General features: G+C 33.5%; 1 protein-coding gene across 5 annotated transcripts in view; it reads right to left on the bottom strand.

Moving 5' to 3' along the window:
• Positions 1 to 15,089, bottom strand: part of Cnot6l (CCR4-NOT transcription complex subunit 6 like) — an 83,641-nt gene that overhangs the window by 24,611 nt on the left and 43,941 nt on the right. For all 5 annotated transcript variants that reach the window (XM_051198305.1, XM_051198302.1, XM_051198303.1 and 2 more), the window contains 3 exons: positions 11,745 to 11,834; positions 5,411 to 5,479; positions 1,858 to 2,015 (listed from right to left, as the gene is read on the bottom strand). In XM_051198305.1, coding sequence (XP_051054262.1) covers positions 1,858 to 2,015; positions 5,411 to 5,479; positions 11,745 to 11,834 — 317 coding nt within the window. The remainder of the gene's footprint in view (positions 1 to 1,857; positions 2,016 to 5,410; positions 5,480 to 11,744; positions 11,835 to 15,089) is intronic.

Raw genomic sequence — 15,089 nt, 5'->3', positions numbered from 1 at the left:
ATAGGCACCTACTTAAAAATTTGATCGTAAGAATTTGATCAATAACATGCATTAAGTGAATAAACAAAGCATGTCAACAGTAAGTAGAATCTCATTTTATTAAAAATGTATGAATGTCAACTAAATGAAAAGAACAAAAAAAGAAATATACAATAAAATACTCCAGTGGCTTTAACATACTAGTAATTTGATGTGTAGGAGTGCATTTTATCCTGGTCATACTTTCAATTTTTGAACTTTCCCAGAATACTTTGTAATATACTATGGCTTTTAGAAATGTTTTCATAGACTCTGATTTATCTTTCAAACTATATTACACTTACAAAGGTATGAGCATGTTACTACTATGAATACTAAAGCAAAAGCTAGGCAGTGAATCATAGCCTAACTTCATTTGCTTCCTTTTCCCCCTATTCTGGTTGTTCTTACTGTTTATAAGAACATTTAATCCTTAAAGATTTTTTTATTTGTTGTGTTTCAAGTAATTTAAGACACAAAACAAAGAAATAAAACTACCAAACTATTTCATTTCCAAAAATTGTTTCCATTTTCAAAAATTGTTTCCTTGTTTGTTTTTGAGAAAAGATCTCACTATGTATCCATGACTAGGACCTACTATGTAGCTAAAAACAAACAAACAAACAAACAAATAGGAAGTCATCAGCTGTCTTCCCAGGATATAGTGAAAATGTGTAAAGCATCTTTAATGAATGGCAACTATTTGAGGTGGTGGCAATGAACAAGCTTGACTTAGCCATTCCATACTGTACAGATATATTAAAATACCATATTTAATAAATATAATTATTTGTCAGTTTAAAATTTTCAGAACATTTATTATGCTTTGAAGTTAATAAATTTTGAGCTAATTACTAGCTAAATATTTTGAGCTAATTACTAGTTAAAAAATTGGTTGAAAAGGAATTTAAATTTCTAAGGTATATTTCTTCTTCAGTTAAATTCAATAAATACAGTGTTATTAAATAATAGAGTTTAAAGCCTTCCTCTCCAATTCAAGGCTATGTAATTTGTATAACTGAGTCCTTCTTCAAAGTGGTCCACATACCAAGAGATCTGAGCCCTTAACAAGTCTTTAAAGGAATTGAAAGGGATTTTTAAATGATTTTTGAAGAAATCAAACAGATATAAAAATTTTACTAATATAGAGCTATATAAATCTACTGGACAAAAAAAAAAGAAACAAAATTAGGCAAGTCTAAATTTTAATAATAGTTTATATATAAAGTACATGACCCCACCGAATGGCATTGCCCTACATGTGGAATTGGGGAGGGGGGATGGGAGGGAAGGGTGGCCAGGGTGCATGTGAGGGGGGAAAGAGGGTAAGAGGGAGGGAGGATGGGAGAGCGAACTGGGATCAACATGTAAAATAAAAAATAATAATAATAATAATAAAAAGTACATTAAAATATGATTCACTGTTCAGTTTTTTAAACATTTAAATATTTAACTTTAAGGAACATCTTTGGGAAAACTTTCTTCTGAATTCAACTCTAAGTAAAACTTATATTCCTGAAAGAGTAGTAATCTTTTTGCAATTTTCTCTATCAGAAATTGTGATTAATTGTTCATAGGCGGCTTGTTAAGAGGGGTGACAGGCAAGATTAATTTCAGAAAATAATAAGTGCATCTGTGTCCTTGGTCAGCAATATAGTTAGTTACACTGTGGACATCTCTTTTAAATTTGTATTAAAATTATCCTTAATTTTTTTTCTAAAGAAAGGAATTATTTGTTTTGAGTTTTGCTTTGAACACAGGCTAGCTCCCAGAAAAAGTATCTTTTATTATTTTTAGTTCACCTTTAAGTTAAACACAATTTAATTTCTATAGTGTTACCTGAAGACTAATGATATCTGCGTCCCAGTTAACAATTTCTTCCATAATTCCCTTTTTCCTGTATTCCCAGTTTAATGCCCAGGACGGGCAATAGCCATATAGCTGCCGAGTAGCGTATTTATCACATAACACATTGTAACACATAACCGTGAATGATGCTAAGAAGCAGGAAAAAAAAATAGACAACAGGGAGGAAATTAGGCAACTATTTGTTAATAAATATCAAGAATATACATGCATAAGCACACAAATACCGTTCACATATCATTAAGGCAAATTGCCCAATGTAAGTTCTGATAATGTATTTTTCTTTGTTTCACTTTGAATGCAGGATTATTCACAGAGGTAAGATCTATGACTTTTACATTAACCTTTTAAGTTAAAGACAATTTCACTTAAAGTGTTACCTGATGATTTCACTGAAGTACATTAAACCAATGCTTACTTAATAGTCTGGATTTAACTATCCAGATTCAAAATTTTGAAGAAAACTTAATAAATTCAAAATTATAATTTACTGAGAGAAGTGTTTCGTTTAAATAAAAAAGCAAACTTTAGTTTCATTATATTTAAAGGGTTCTAAATTTCATTACTTCTTATCAAAATACTGATAATTAATATTCTGAGGCTCTATTATTACTTCCACTAATCTGACCCAAAATTGGGTGAACTAACAAAATTTAGTCATAAGAAATGTCTTTTTGCCAATCTAATATTCATTTCTGAAATAAAATTTTGTAAGATTCTGACTTACTTATAAAAACCACTATAAGCAAAATAATAATTTAGATGCCCTCACTACTCCAAAATATGCTCAAAGGCCCAGCAGTATCGATAATCACCTGAATGCTTGGAAATCCTAATTTCCGGCCACTAAATATCTGAGAAACAGGAACTAAAATTTAACAAAATCCTGAATTAACTTAACATGCATATTAAAATAATTTTCCTCAATAATTTTCCATATTGGGTACCCATTAGAATCTCTTTGTAGAGGCAAATAAATAAAAAAAGAAACAAAAACATCATCAACAACAAAAACGGATATCAAGGATAGAACTCTTTTTACTAATACATACTTTCAAAAGGGATACCACATGCTTATACCAAATCTACATGGTTGAGAACAACAAAATTAATCTGTAAGCAATTCAAGATGAAGTAACATTTTTGAAGTAGGATACGGTTTCAGTAATAGGAAAGGCAGTAAATTAACTGGTTCATGGCCACTTTGTATATACTGGTTTGAGTTATTTATATCCTCTGTATTTACTTTGGAAATGACCCAGAACCATTCCTAAACCACTACATCATCAAGTGAAACACCCTCAGTTTACCATATTCTGCCTCTCCAGATTTGGAATACCATTGTAAAGTGGAAAAGAAGTAAGACATAAGGCTTTGTTCATATACAAGACTTTGTGAAGTAAGATTTTCCTAGACAAGTCTAGCAGTTATAATTTGTCTAACAAGGACTAAACCCTGCATCAATGCCATGCTTACAGGTTTTAAATGGAAGTATAAATTAATTAAACGGCTATTAAAACTTTCTTACACTCCATTTTTATCTGTAAGATTTTTCACTAACTGGTCTTGATTACCGCAGTTAATGATTGCAACTGTAATTGTAAATCATTCTTAATTACCCTGAGTTATTATTATACACATCTCTCTATTCAACAGAAGAAAAGGGCAGTTTTCAATGTTGACACTTAGAATCTATTCAGGCAATACCAACCACACACTAAGAAGAATCATTACTACTTTTTCAAAACAGCTAGCCCTAAGAAGACATTACTTCAAGAATTCACTGACTAGTTAGTATTTACCTCTATGTATTGTCTCTGTTCTTAATAAAAATAAAGCTGTGCAATAAACAGTAGAAGCTTTTCTTCCAAATTGTGTTCAAGAAGGGATTAGAGCTTGAAAATTGTGCTCATTTTTTAATATATAAAACTCATTTTGTATTTTTAATTAGTATGTGTTCATCATACAAAATAATGGGTTTCATTCTCACAATTCATGCATCAGATATTTTGTTCATAATCACCCCTCCACCCCTGCAATGTGTCCTCTTCTGTAAGTTTCCTTCCTCTTCCCACATAGGTCCCTACCCTTCTACATTTATGGCCTATGTGAATTTTTTTCTTCTTAAATCTGGATTTCAAATACAAATACATGACGTATTTGTTTTTCATCACCTGGTTTAATTTCACTTAACACAAGATGAAAATCTAACCAAGGAAGTAACAGAGACTTCCATAAAGAAATACTCTTTTAAGAGCAGGAAAGACAAAACTCTCGCTACAGAAAGCCAATTATAAAATATATCTACCTAATCCAAGGAATTCAAGAAAACTTAAGTGTTTTACTTAGATCATTTAATATGCATCATACTAAATCAAGTATTATTTGTGGTAATTTTGAAACAATGTCTACTAACAGACTGATAAGGCTTTTCTACAGTGTAGTGACTATGAAAGAAACTGTATTGCACAGAATTATTTCTCAGCATTATTAAAATACAAAGAGAACCATGAAGAAGTTACATATTCCACACAATACTAAAATATTCTGAATCTTTTTTAAAAAGGCCAACAGATTAGGTGTAGTGGCACACTTTTAATCCCAGCACTCAGGAGGTAAAGGCAGGTGGATTCCTGTGAGATTAGTCTGGTCTACATAGCAAGTTCCAAGACAGCCAGACCTATGTACCACAGACCTATGTATCAGAGTGAGTCTGTCTTAGAAAACACACACACACACACACACACACACACACACACACACACTGAACTTTGAATTGAAATGAAATTAAGTATCATAAAAATACTTAATGGATGTGATTTCAAAGGCACTTATAATTCACAATTTAAAAAAAAAGACTATGTGTATGCATGAGTTCATATATATATATATATATATATATATATATATATATATATATATATATATATATATATATATATTTATTTCACCCTAGAACTGGAACTATAGATGATGTGAGAACCCAGGTCTTCTTCAAGACTAGCAATGCTCCTAACACTACTGAGGTTCTCTCTAGTACCTTCACAGTTTATTTTAAGTAGAATTTCCAAAACTTTAACACACAGTAAAAAGTCCTACAAAAATATCAAACTGTTACTGGTCTGCACAAAGACAATGGTTTAAATTTCATTCTGACATTACCACTAAGCTAACTTAAACTTTTAATTATCAATAGTATCCATTTCAAGACAGATAAAATACCTAAGAAAAATAAAAAATTTTCAGAAGAATGTTCATTATTGCTCATTTTTCTTAAATTGTATAAGGCCTTTCAAAAGCTGCAGCACAAGGAATAGTTTTCTAGCCCAGTGCACCAATGTAATAAGATACAAGATGTTTACTTATGTTTACTTATACAATAAGACTATCTTAATGTTTTTTAAAAGTCTATCAATACTTTGAAACCTATCTACACCTTGGGGGGGGGGGTGGGTAAAATGAAAGCCTATTAATTACAAATCTCAAATAAGTATTTATTTTAAAAGCCAAAGATGGAGAAGCCTACCTGATGGCAGAATTTGGTCTCGTTCTTTTAATGTAATCCATGGCCTCGGAGGAAGCTGCTCTGGATGAACTGAAACAAAAAAATTAAAACATCAAATAATCCTGTATGTTTACAAAAATCAGTATCATTTAGTTTCTAATACCAAATCAACCTATTTACTATTTGGCTATAATGGCCCACATAAGGACTTATCGAATCCTAGAATTTAATTAAGACTTTAAAACTGAAAGATATCTAAGAGATAGATATACAGGAATTAGTGGGTAAAAGTTCTATGATACGTGCCTGAATAAATTCAATCCCCATCCATGGAGCCTATGTAAAAATCCTTTTGCATATGTAATCCCAGGACTACTATAAGACAGAAAGAGGCCAGAAAATTGGCAAGAAGCTCAAAGCCCACCTAGCATGTTTGGCAGAAACAAGCAAGATAAGGAATCTTCTGACCTCCTCACGTATCCACAAACACAAACACTAAACCCATTTAATTAAATTTCAAAAATGAGCTAAGCAGAGAACATAAAACCAGTATCAGAAACGGACATTAAGAGACTCATTAATGTGCTGGGCAGTGATGGTGCATGCTATTAATTCCAGCACTCAGGAAGTAGAGGCAGGTGTATCTCTTTGAGTTCAATACCAGCGTGGTCTACAGTGCGAGTTTCAGACAGGCTCTGTAACTGAGAAAACCTGTCTTGAAAAACTAAAAGAAATGCATTAGTGATATTTCTGAATGTGTGATTTTATGAAAATTAAAACTTAAAGCAAAATATTTTCTTTTAATTACATAGGTAAGTCACAGTGATTTAGCTTTATTCCAACTACAAAATCAAAGCTATATAGAAAATTTAACATTCTGGTAAATCTTAAAACAGAAAACGGACATAAATTTTCTAATGAGGCTTTCACTACCCACTCTCTCTTCCACTGTTTTATAAAGTCAACGCAATGCAAGAGCAGCTCCCTCAGCCTCTTCAAAGCCAAGGACACAAAGATAAGAGTAGTTGAGATACTTTACTGTCAATTTTCTGTAATGTCCTATCCCAAAAGATCTCCCTAATTTACCCTAAACCTGCAATCACTTGGATTCCAGGAAAATATAGCCTTCCAAAATCACCCTGCCTCCAAGACAAAGACAATTATTTATGATGCTCTGCTACACCAGAAACAGACCATTTCCCAAGAAGTAAGAACTTTTCAAACCCACCTTGTTGAACCAGAGTGAGACTACTGACAGGACACAGTGTACAAATTACAAAAGATAAAAATCACTGGCTTTTAGAATAAATGGATACAGAGAGAGAGAGAGAGAGAGAGAGAGAGAGAGAGAGAGAGAGAGAGAGAGAGAGAGAAACAGACTTTTAAAATGAGGAAATATGCTAGGCAATGGTGACTCACGTCTTTAATCCCAGCATTTGGGAGGCAGAGGCAGGGGGATCTCTGTGAGTTTGAGGCCAGCCTGCCTACAGAGTGAGTTCCAGGAGGGTCAGGGATAACAGAGTAACCCTGTCCCCAAAAATAAATAATGAAATCCATAACAAAATAGATTCTAAATAAACTTCTGTAGTTTTTCAGAAACATCAAAGTCCTAACAGATTATCCATTGGAAAACGCCAATTTAAATTACACTGGAAGCCTAAGGAAACACTCCAACTTTGACAGCTACATTAAAAAAGAAAACAAAAAAAGAACTGCCAGGTGAAAACTACATATGCAGTAAAAATATCCTTTGGAAATCAAGGAGCTGGGCATGAGTACACACATGTAGTCCTGACACTGCAAACTACTGTTAGCCTGAGATTAGTAGAGGAGAATCATAAGGAAATAAAGCTGAATATGTAATGGAAAACTAAAAAACTGATCACTAACACAGCTGTTTTTAGAGAATGGTCACTGCTAAAGGAAGCTCTCAAAACAAAAAGCAAAATATAAGGGATAAAATTAGGAGGATTAACATTACCCATTTCACCATCACTTCTTAAATTGTATTTGATGGCCAAAGGAAAAAAAAAATTATAATAACTATTATAGTACCAAGTATGGCTTCCTAGACTATAGTTAAAGTAAGTCATAAGTCACAATAAAATCTTAGTGGAGTGAATACAAAGTATGACTCAACTATTCAACATATCCTTCAAATACAATATAGAATATTTAAAAATAATTAACTTTTCAAAAAGCAAGAATAGCTATTTGATATCCAATGAAGTAGTTTTCAGGACAATAAAAAATAGAACATTAGTTACATAATGAAATGATCAAACCAAAAAATAGAACATGATTACATAATGAAATGACCAAACCACTAACTATTAACAACCCTAACATGTATGTGACAATCAACAGAGCTTAAAATACCAGAAACAGGGGCTGCAAATACAGCTCAGCAGTTAAAATTATTTAGTGCACTTGCATAGGAAACTAAGTTCAGTTCCTAAAACCCAAAGTGTAGATCACAACCATCTGTAACTCTAGTTTCAGGGTATCAGATGTCCTCTTCTAGCCTCCTTGGGCATCATGCATGATCATGTATAAATGCATGTATACATGCAGGCAAACTCTCAAACACATAAAGTAGAAATAAATCTTGAAAAAAAAATACCAGAAGCAAAAGCTGACAGATGAACAGAGAGATAAATAAATACATAGTTATAGCTGAGAATTTTTAACTCCTTCATATCTCCATTTGATAGGATTACCAGATGGGAAATTTGAAAAAATATAAGAGGAATTTTGAGTGCCATACCAACATGTTCCCATTTACATTTTTATACTATTCACCAATTATATAATGAGCAAGCTTTTCAAGAGTTCATGGAATACATACTATGACAACCAATACCTTGGACCATAGATAAACTAATCTAAAAACTGGGGTAAGCCTTAAATATGTTATCTGAATGTTCCTACATATAATCAAACAAGAAACCACAACAGGAAAACTACCACACTTGTATATTAAGCAATACACTTCTAAACACTCCACTGATTGAAGATAAAGTCACCAAAAATGTAAACTACATTGAACTGGTTGAAAATATGAAGGAAAGCCAGATGTTGGTGGTGCACGCCTTTAATCCCAGCACTTGGATCTCTGTGAGTTAGAAGCCAGCCTGGTCTACAGAGCTAGTTTCAGGCCAGGCTCCAAAACAATACAGAGAAACCCTGTCTCGAAACGGGAAGGAAAGGGGAGGGAGGGAGGGAGGGAGGGAGGGAGGGAGGGAGGGAGGGAGGAAGAAAATGTAAAGGTAACACAGACATACTTATGTTGAAAGAGGAAAGATTTCCATTATAATTTAAGTTACTACCTCTGAACAAAATAAATCTAAACCAAGCTGAGGAAACATTAAGTTAGAAAGATACAAAAAATGTTAAAAACGAAACGGCATGCTTAGCACACAGAATTAAGTATTTGAAGTAATAAGAAACAGGCAAATCTACAATTTTAGCAGTCTAACACAATATGAATGAACCAAAGTGGTTATTAAATATACACTCATCACACAGAAACAATAAATGTTTAACAAACATAAACATATGTGTGTGTGTGTATATATATATATATATATATTAATTAATTAAAGTCTACATCAAACAACTACACAGGCAATATTCAGGGTGCGCACTTAACACCTAAAAAAATTAAGAATGTACTAGCTCATAATGTATTAAAATTTTTAATAAGAGTATGTTCTCTAACCACAATAGAATTAAGTTAAAAATCTTAGCTTGAACTCTCATGGAAATAAGAAATAAAATTCTATGTGATTCACAGGGTAAACAGGGGTATTAGTAAAAGCTGAGGGACTGGAGAGATGGTTGCTCTTCCAGGACCCAGGTTCAATTCCAAGAACCCACATGCCAGCTTATAACTGTCTGTAAATCCAGATCCAGAGGATCTGATGCCAATGCATATAAAGTCAGATAAATTTAAAAAAAAAAGTTTTTAAAAAGTGCTGAGTTGGGTAATAATAATATAAATGGAAGCCCATGGGAAACATTTAAAAACCGTATTTAGAGAGACATAAATGGATATTATTGATCCAGATTTCAATTTTTTAGAAAAAGAACAGCAAATAAAACACAAAAAAGTAGAACTGAAGAAATAGTTAAGAAATTAATGAAACTTGAAATAAACATGTAATAAAGGAGAATCAATAAAGCCAAAAGTTAGGTTCTTCTCTCCCTAGAAAAAACTGACAGATATCTAGGAGCAAGACTTTCTACAAAGTAAACTAAAGCAGCAAATATTAGTATCTCGCATAAAAGAAATACCATTCTATATCCTATGGACATTAAATGGGTCATAAAAACATGTTCTGAACTTCTTTGTAAAGAATGACATTATATAAAATGCAGTAATTTTCAGATAACATTACTTTCAAAAACAAAGAAATGGAAAGCAGAATAGTACTGTAATTACTTAAGAAAATTAAACCAGCAACCAAATGGTGACCACTGCCAGCATGTACATCTCAGATAATAACTGCCATGTTTCTAGACAGAGAGATGGTTCAGCAGTTAAGAGCATTTATTTGTTATGAGCAGTTTTCCCTGCCAGTCTGGTCCCATAGGTGCGTCAGCCCCAAATAACACACAGCAACGCTGTATTAGATATAAAGTTGTTGGCCTGTTACTAGCATTTCTTATTGGCTAGCTCTGTCTTAAATATTAACCCATTTCTATCAATATAAGTATTTCCACGTGGTCTTGCTCAAGACAGAGGGTCTGGACCTTACATCTTGACTCTATTATATTTCACCAAATCCTCCTTGTCTCCTATCTTGCTTTCCTATTGGCCAACAGGGCTTTATTCATTAACCAAAAAGAAAAACATATTTACAGAATGACATCTCCCATCAATTTCTCTTACAGAGAACCCAGTTTTGATTACTAGTACCCACACAGCAGCTCACAAACATCTGTAATTCCAATTCTAGGGGATCCAATTGCTTCTTCTGACCTCTGCAGGCACTGCAGACATGTAGTACAAATACATACAGAAAGGCAAGTACACGCAAAATAAAGCGTTTATAAAATTAAAGTCGTACTATAAAACTTCTTGCAAAGAAACTTCATGCCTAGATATATATTCTGCCAAACCACAACAACAAAAAAAAATATTCTCATAAAACAAAATGACAACAATGAAGATAAAAGTTGCTGGCAATTCTGAATCAAACATAAATGCAAACAACTCTAAAAAATATATTAAACTAAACTTAGTGATATACAAATAATTATTCTACAAATATGGCATAACTTATAGAAAGCAACTAACATTAAATAAAAAATTAAGAGAACAATGAATATATTGTATCTCAGTCCAGTGGTGATACACACCTTTAATCCCAGCACTAAGGAGGCAGAGGCAAGCAGATTTCTGTGTTTGAAGCCAGCCTGATATATACAGAGAGTTCTAGGACAGCCAGGACACACAGAAACTCTGCCCCGAAAAACAGAAAGTAAATAAAAATAAATAAGTAAATAAATGTATCTCAGTCAAGTATCAGGATTTAACAAAAAATTAACATCAACTGAATTAAAAAAAAAAACTAAACATTTTTAATCTCAGTCTATACCTATAAAATTTAAAGATCCTGGGGATGGAGAGATGGTTTTGTAATTAAGAGTCCATGCTGCTCTTTCAAAGGGCCTGAGTTTTGTGTCTAGCATTTAATATCAGACAGCTCAAAACTATAATCAGCCCAAGGGAACCTGGCACCCTGTTCTGGCCTCCTTTGATGCCTCCCCATATGTGGCATATATAATGACCTCATCATTTAAGAGGCAAGTGAATCTCTTGAGAGTTTGACACCAGTCTCATCTACATTATGACCAGAATAGCCAGGGCTGCACAGTAAGACTAAAGACTCTTAAGGTCTCAGCTGTAGTAGTAGCAATAGCAGCAGCAGCAACAACAACAACAACAACAGTAACAAAAGTAATAATGATCATTTTAAAACATAAAACCTTCTACAAGAAATCTTATCACATTGCTTCATAAACAGAAAGTACTCACCCACTTGGGGGGAGGGTAGGTCCTGACTGCATAAGGAAGAAATTCTAAACCTATAGCAGTTATAAAAGCAATCTGTAATATATCAGCTACTGATAACATCTAGACTCCACTGCTTTGTCATTAACACTTACCAGCAAGGAGCTGGGCAGCGGTGGTGCATGTCTTTAATCCTATCACTCAGGAGGCAGAGTCAGGCTCTGTGCATTCAAGGCCAGCCTGATTTAAAGATAGAGTTCCAGGGCAGGCTCCAAAAGCTACAGAGAAACCCTGTCTCAAAACACCTCACCTTGCCAAAAGAAAGAAAAAAGTTACCTGCAAGATTGTCAAGCATGAAGTTCAGTAGCTTTCGGGTTCCATCTGGGTCCTGGTATAAGCTCATAATATCTTGTGATAAAGGATTGCCTTAAATAGAAAACAAAAATAAAAACATGACAATTACAATTTCAGGGTATACATTATGGGACAAAATACTTATTTCCCAAACTGAATTTTACTGTTTTATTCATGATACACATATAAAGAAATTATAATGGATATTAAAATACTTTAGATAGCCATAAATAGTAACTTCAAAAGTTATTCCCAAATTTCAGTGTATGAACCTAAAATCTGAATTTGTCAAAAAGAAATACACACATGCATGTACATAAGTGTGTGAATATATATATATATATATGTATGTATGTATGTATACATAATAATGATTTCCTTTTAAATTACCCTATAGAGTCCACATTATCTTTAAAAACAGACTGATATCCAAAACATAACAATTCTATTTAAGGAGGAATGAATAATATCATAAAGAGGTCTCAGGCCAGTGAGATGCGTGGGGTAAAGCTGCTTGTTGCCAAACCTGATGACCTAAATTTTATCTTCAGGAACCACATGGTAGACGGAAAATCAACTTCTATAATAGTATTGTCCTATGACTAAAACATGTGCCTCCCTTGCATACAAATAGATAAATGTAAAATATTTGTATTAACATTATATGAGGAAAATGCAAATATTTCAAACAAGAAAATCCATTGCCAAAATAACTTAATTGAAATGTAGAAGGATAGTTTTGTTGTAATAATGTGAAAAATGTTTTGAGTATTGAGAAAAGAGCTGCATCAAAACACACGATACCTGTATAATATATATCCTTAATAAATGAAGGAAGCATTAATTAAGTAAACATATAATTATCTAGCATTCAGACCCAGGAAAGCAAAACTCATCAAAGGTCTAGACATGGAGTTCTAAATTGTTAAACTATCAGTAGTTCATTTACCCATCAACATGTAGTTTACAGAAAAATAATGACCATGTTAGGAGAATGTATAAGTCCTGGAAATTTCATGTATGACTGAAGTGTAAAATGATGTGACTATGCTGTATGTCTGTTTGGCAGCTTTCAGTTAACTTCAAAGGATAAAAGGAAAAGGGTGTTGGAAATGCTCTGGACCTTCATCTGAGTCCTGTTCTCAGAGGTATGCAGTGCACCTTCTTCTGACTGCTATTTCCAAGCATACAGTCAGTCAAGCTGGATTCTTAAATATTAGGGTACTTTGCAGTATGTCATTATAACTTAAGTACCACAGGAGGAAAAAAGTTTGGCAGATATACTGAAAACAGTGAAGAGGGGAAAACAGATTCAAGGAAATTACTAAAGAAAACATAAATGGGTCTCAAAATTCTGAATATTAAATAGAAATAAAATTTAAAATAAAAGAGTTTATACATTACAGTTCTAGGAAACATGGTTTCTCTCCAAAATGCAAAATGACTGAAAGTTACCGTCCCTATCTTTACAACCAGTAACTGGTAATCCAAACTACTGTAGAGTATGTGCTCCAAAAGTCCTGCCTGGTCCTAAAAACTATTTTCTCCAAATCAGAGTTTTATGAAGGCTTCATAGATCTACAAGAAGAAAAAATACATTCCATGTGTCCCCCTCTTCTAGTTTTCAATAGTGATGGGAAAATATTTGAGGACCTTAAACCCTGGTACCAACTGACAAGCTTCTTCTCCCTACTTAATAACTACACAACAGTGTGCCTTCACAGTAACAGCAGACTGTTGCTGAAAGAGCCTTTGGTCTCACACCTTGCTTCAATGTGTCTGAGCAAACACAAAAACAGAACAGACAAGATAAGGACATTTGAAGCAGTTCTAGCCTTTCATATATCAAATAAAGGAAGTAATAAACAAACTTAACCCTATATAGAAAGACAGGAGGATGGCCAACCTATAAATAGGAAAAAAATTATAAAGTATTGAAAGCCAATTTTAAAAATTGGCATAAAAGGGGAACCACATTTTATGTAAGAGAAGTAAGAATCCGGCAAAAGAATTCAGGAAGTATGGGCGAGGTACTTTGGAAGAGGAAGATTAAATACGAACAAAGTAAAATTATATATATAGATGAAAACACTGTAACCAAACAGTTAAGTTTGCATACTTGAAAAAAAAAATTAATGCCTGAGTTGATAGATGCTGCACAATATACACAAAGTTTACTAAAGGATTTAGTTTACTGAACAAAATGCATTTTAATACAAACTAGATCATGACAATGACAAAGAGAACACCTTAAAAACAGACTGGATAAAAAGATCAAATACATCAGAATATGATAAACAACAATGGTGGCATCTTTGAAAAGCTAAAAATATTTTTCAAAGGGTCATATAAATTATACTGAAGATTTCTAATCTTCACTGTTGTAGAATATTGTTTGTATTACAGTGTAAAGATGTGTCACTCTGATTGGTTTAGTAAAAAGCTAAAAAAAAAAAAAAAAAAAAAACCAATAGCTAGGCAGGAGGTAAAGGTGGAACTTCTGAGCAAAAAGAAGGGGTAGAGGAGATGAACCTAGGCGTGGGAGAGACACACCAGAGGACACAGAGAGGAAACAAGACAGGCAAGATAGGTAAAAAGCCATGAGGCAAAACATAGGTTAATATAAATGGATTAATTTAAGAGGTAGTGGGACAAGTCTAAGTTATAGGATGAGCTTTCATAATAAGTCTCTGTGTAGTGATTCATGGGATGGCAGTCCAAAAAAGCCTGTACACTACTTGTAGTGATATATTGTTTGTAATCTAACAAATAAATCTTGCCTGAAGATCAGAATGCAGAGCTAAGCAATTAGTTAGCTCTTAACAACACAGTTAAGAGCTAAGCTACTAGTTTGTCACACTCCTAAGTCACTAGTTAAGTCACAGAGGACTGGCAGTGGAGGTCACACCTTTAATTTCAGCACTTGGGAGATAGAGGCAGATGGATATCTGTGAGTTCAAGGCCACCCTGGGCTTCATGAGAATGAAATCAGTCTAAAAGAGAAACAGAGCTCATGCCTTTAACCCCAGCACTAGAGGGAATATAAGGCACGAGCTCAGTGCAGTCTGAGGTTTTGGTGGTGAATACTGCAGTCTGTAGTCACTCTGAGGACAGGATCATCCATCCCCCTTTGGTCTTAACCAAAGAGGTGAGAACTCTCCAGTGGCAGGCCACTTTGCGTCTCTAATCTTCAGCTTTAACCCCAATAGCTGTCTGGGCTTTTATTACTTGTGCTACAACTACTTTCCATTTATCAACAGAAAAGAAAATAGAGTCTACACCCCAAAAAAAGATGTAAAAGAACTTTATAACTTCACTTAAATATTT

This window comes from Phodopus roborovskii, unplaced genomic scaffold, assembly GCF_943737965.1.
Source record: "Phodopus roborovskii unplaced genomic scaffold, PHOROB, whole genome shotgun sequence".
Classification (NCBI taxonomy): Eukaryota; Metazoa; Chordata; class Mammalia; order Rodentia; family Cricetidae; genus Phodopus; species Phodopus roborovskii.
This window is presented reverse-complemented; position numbering and strand designations above follow the sequence as displayed.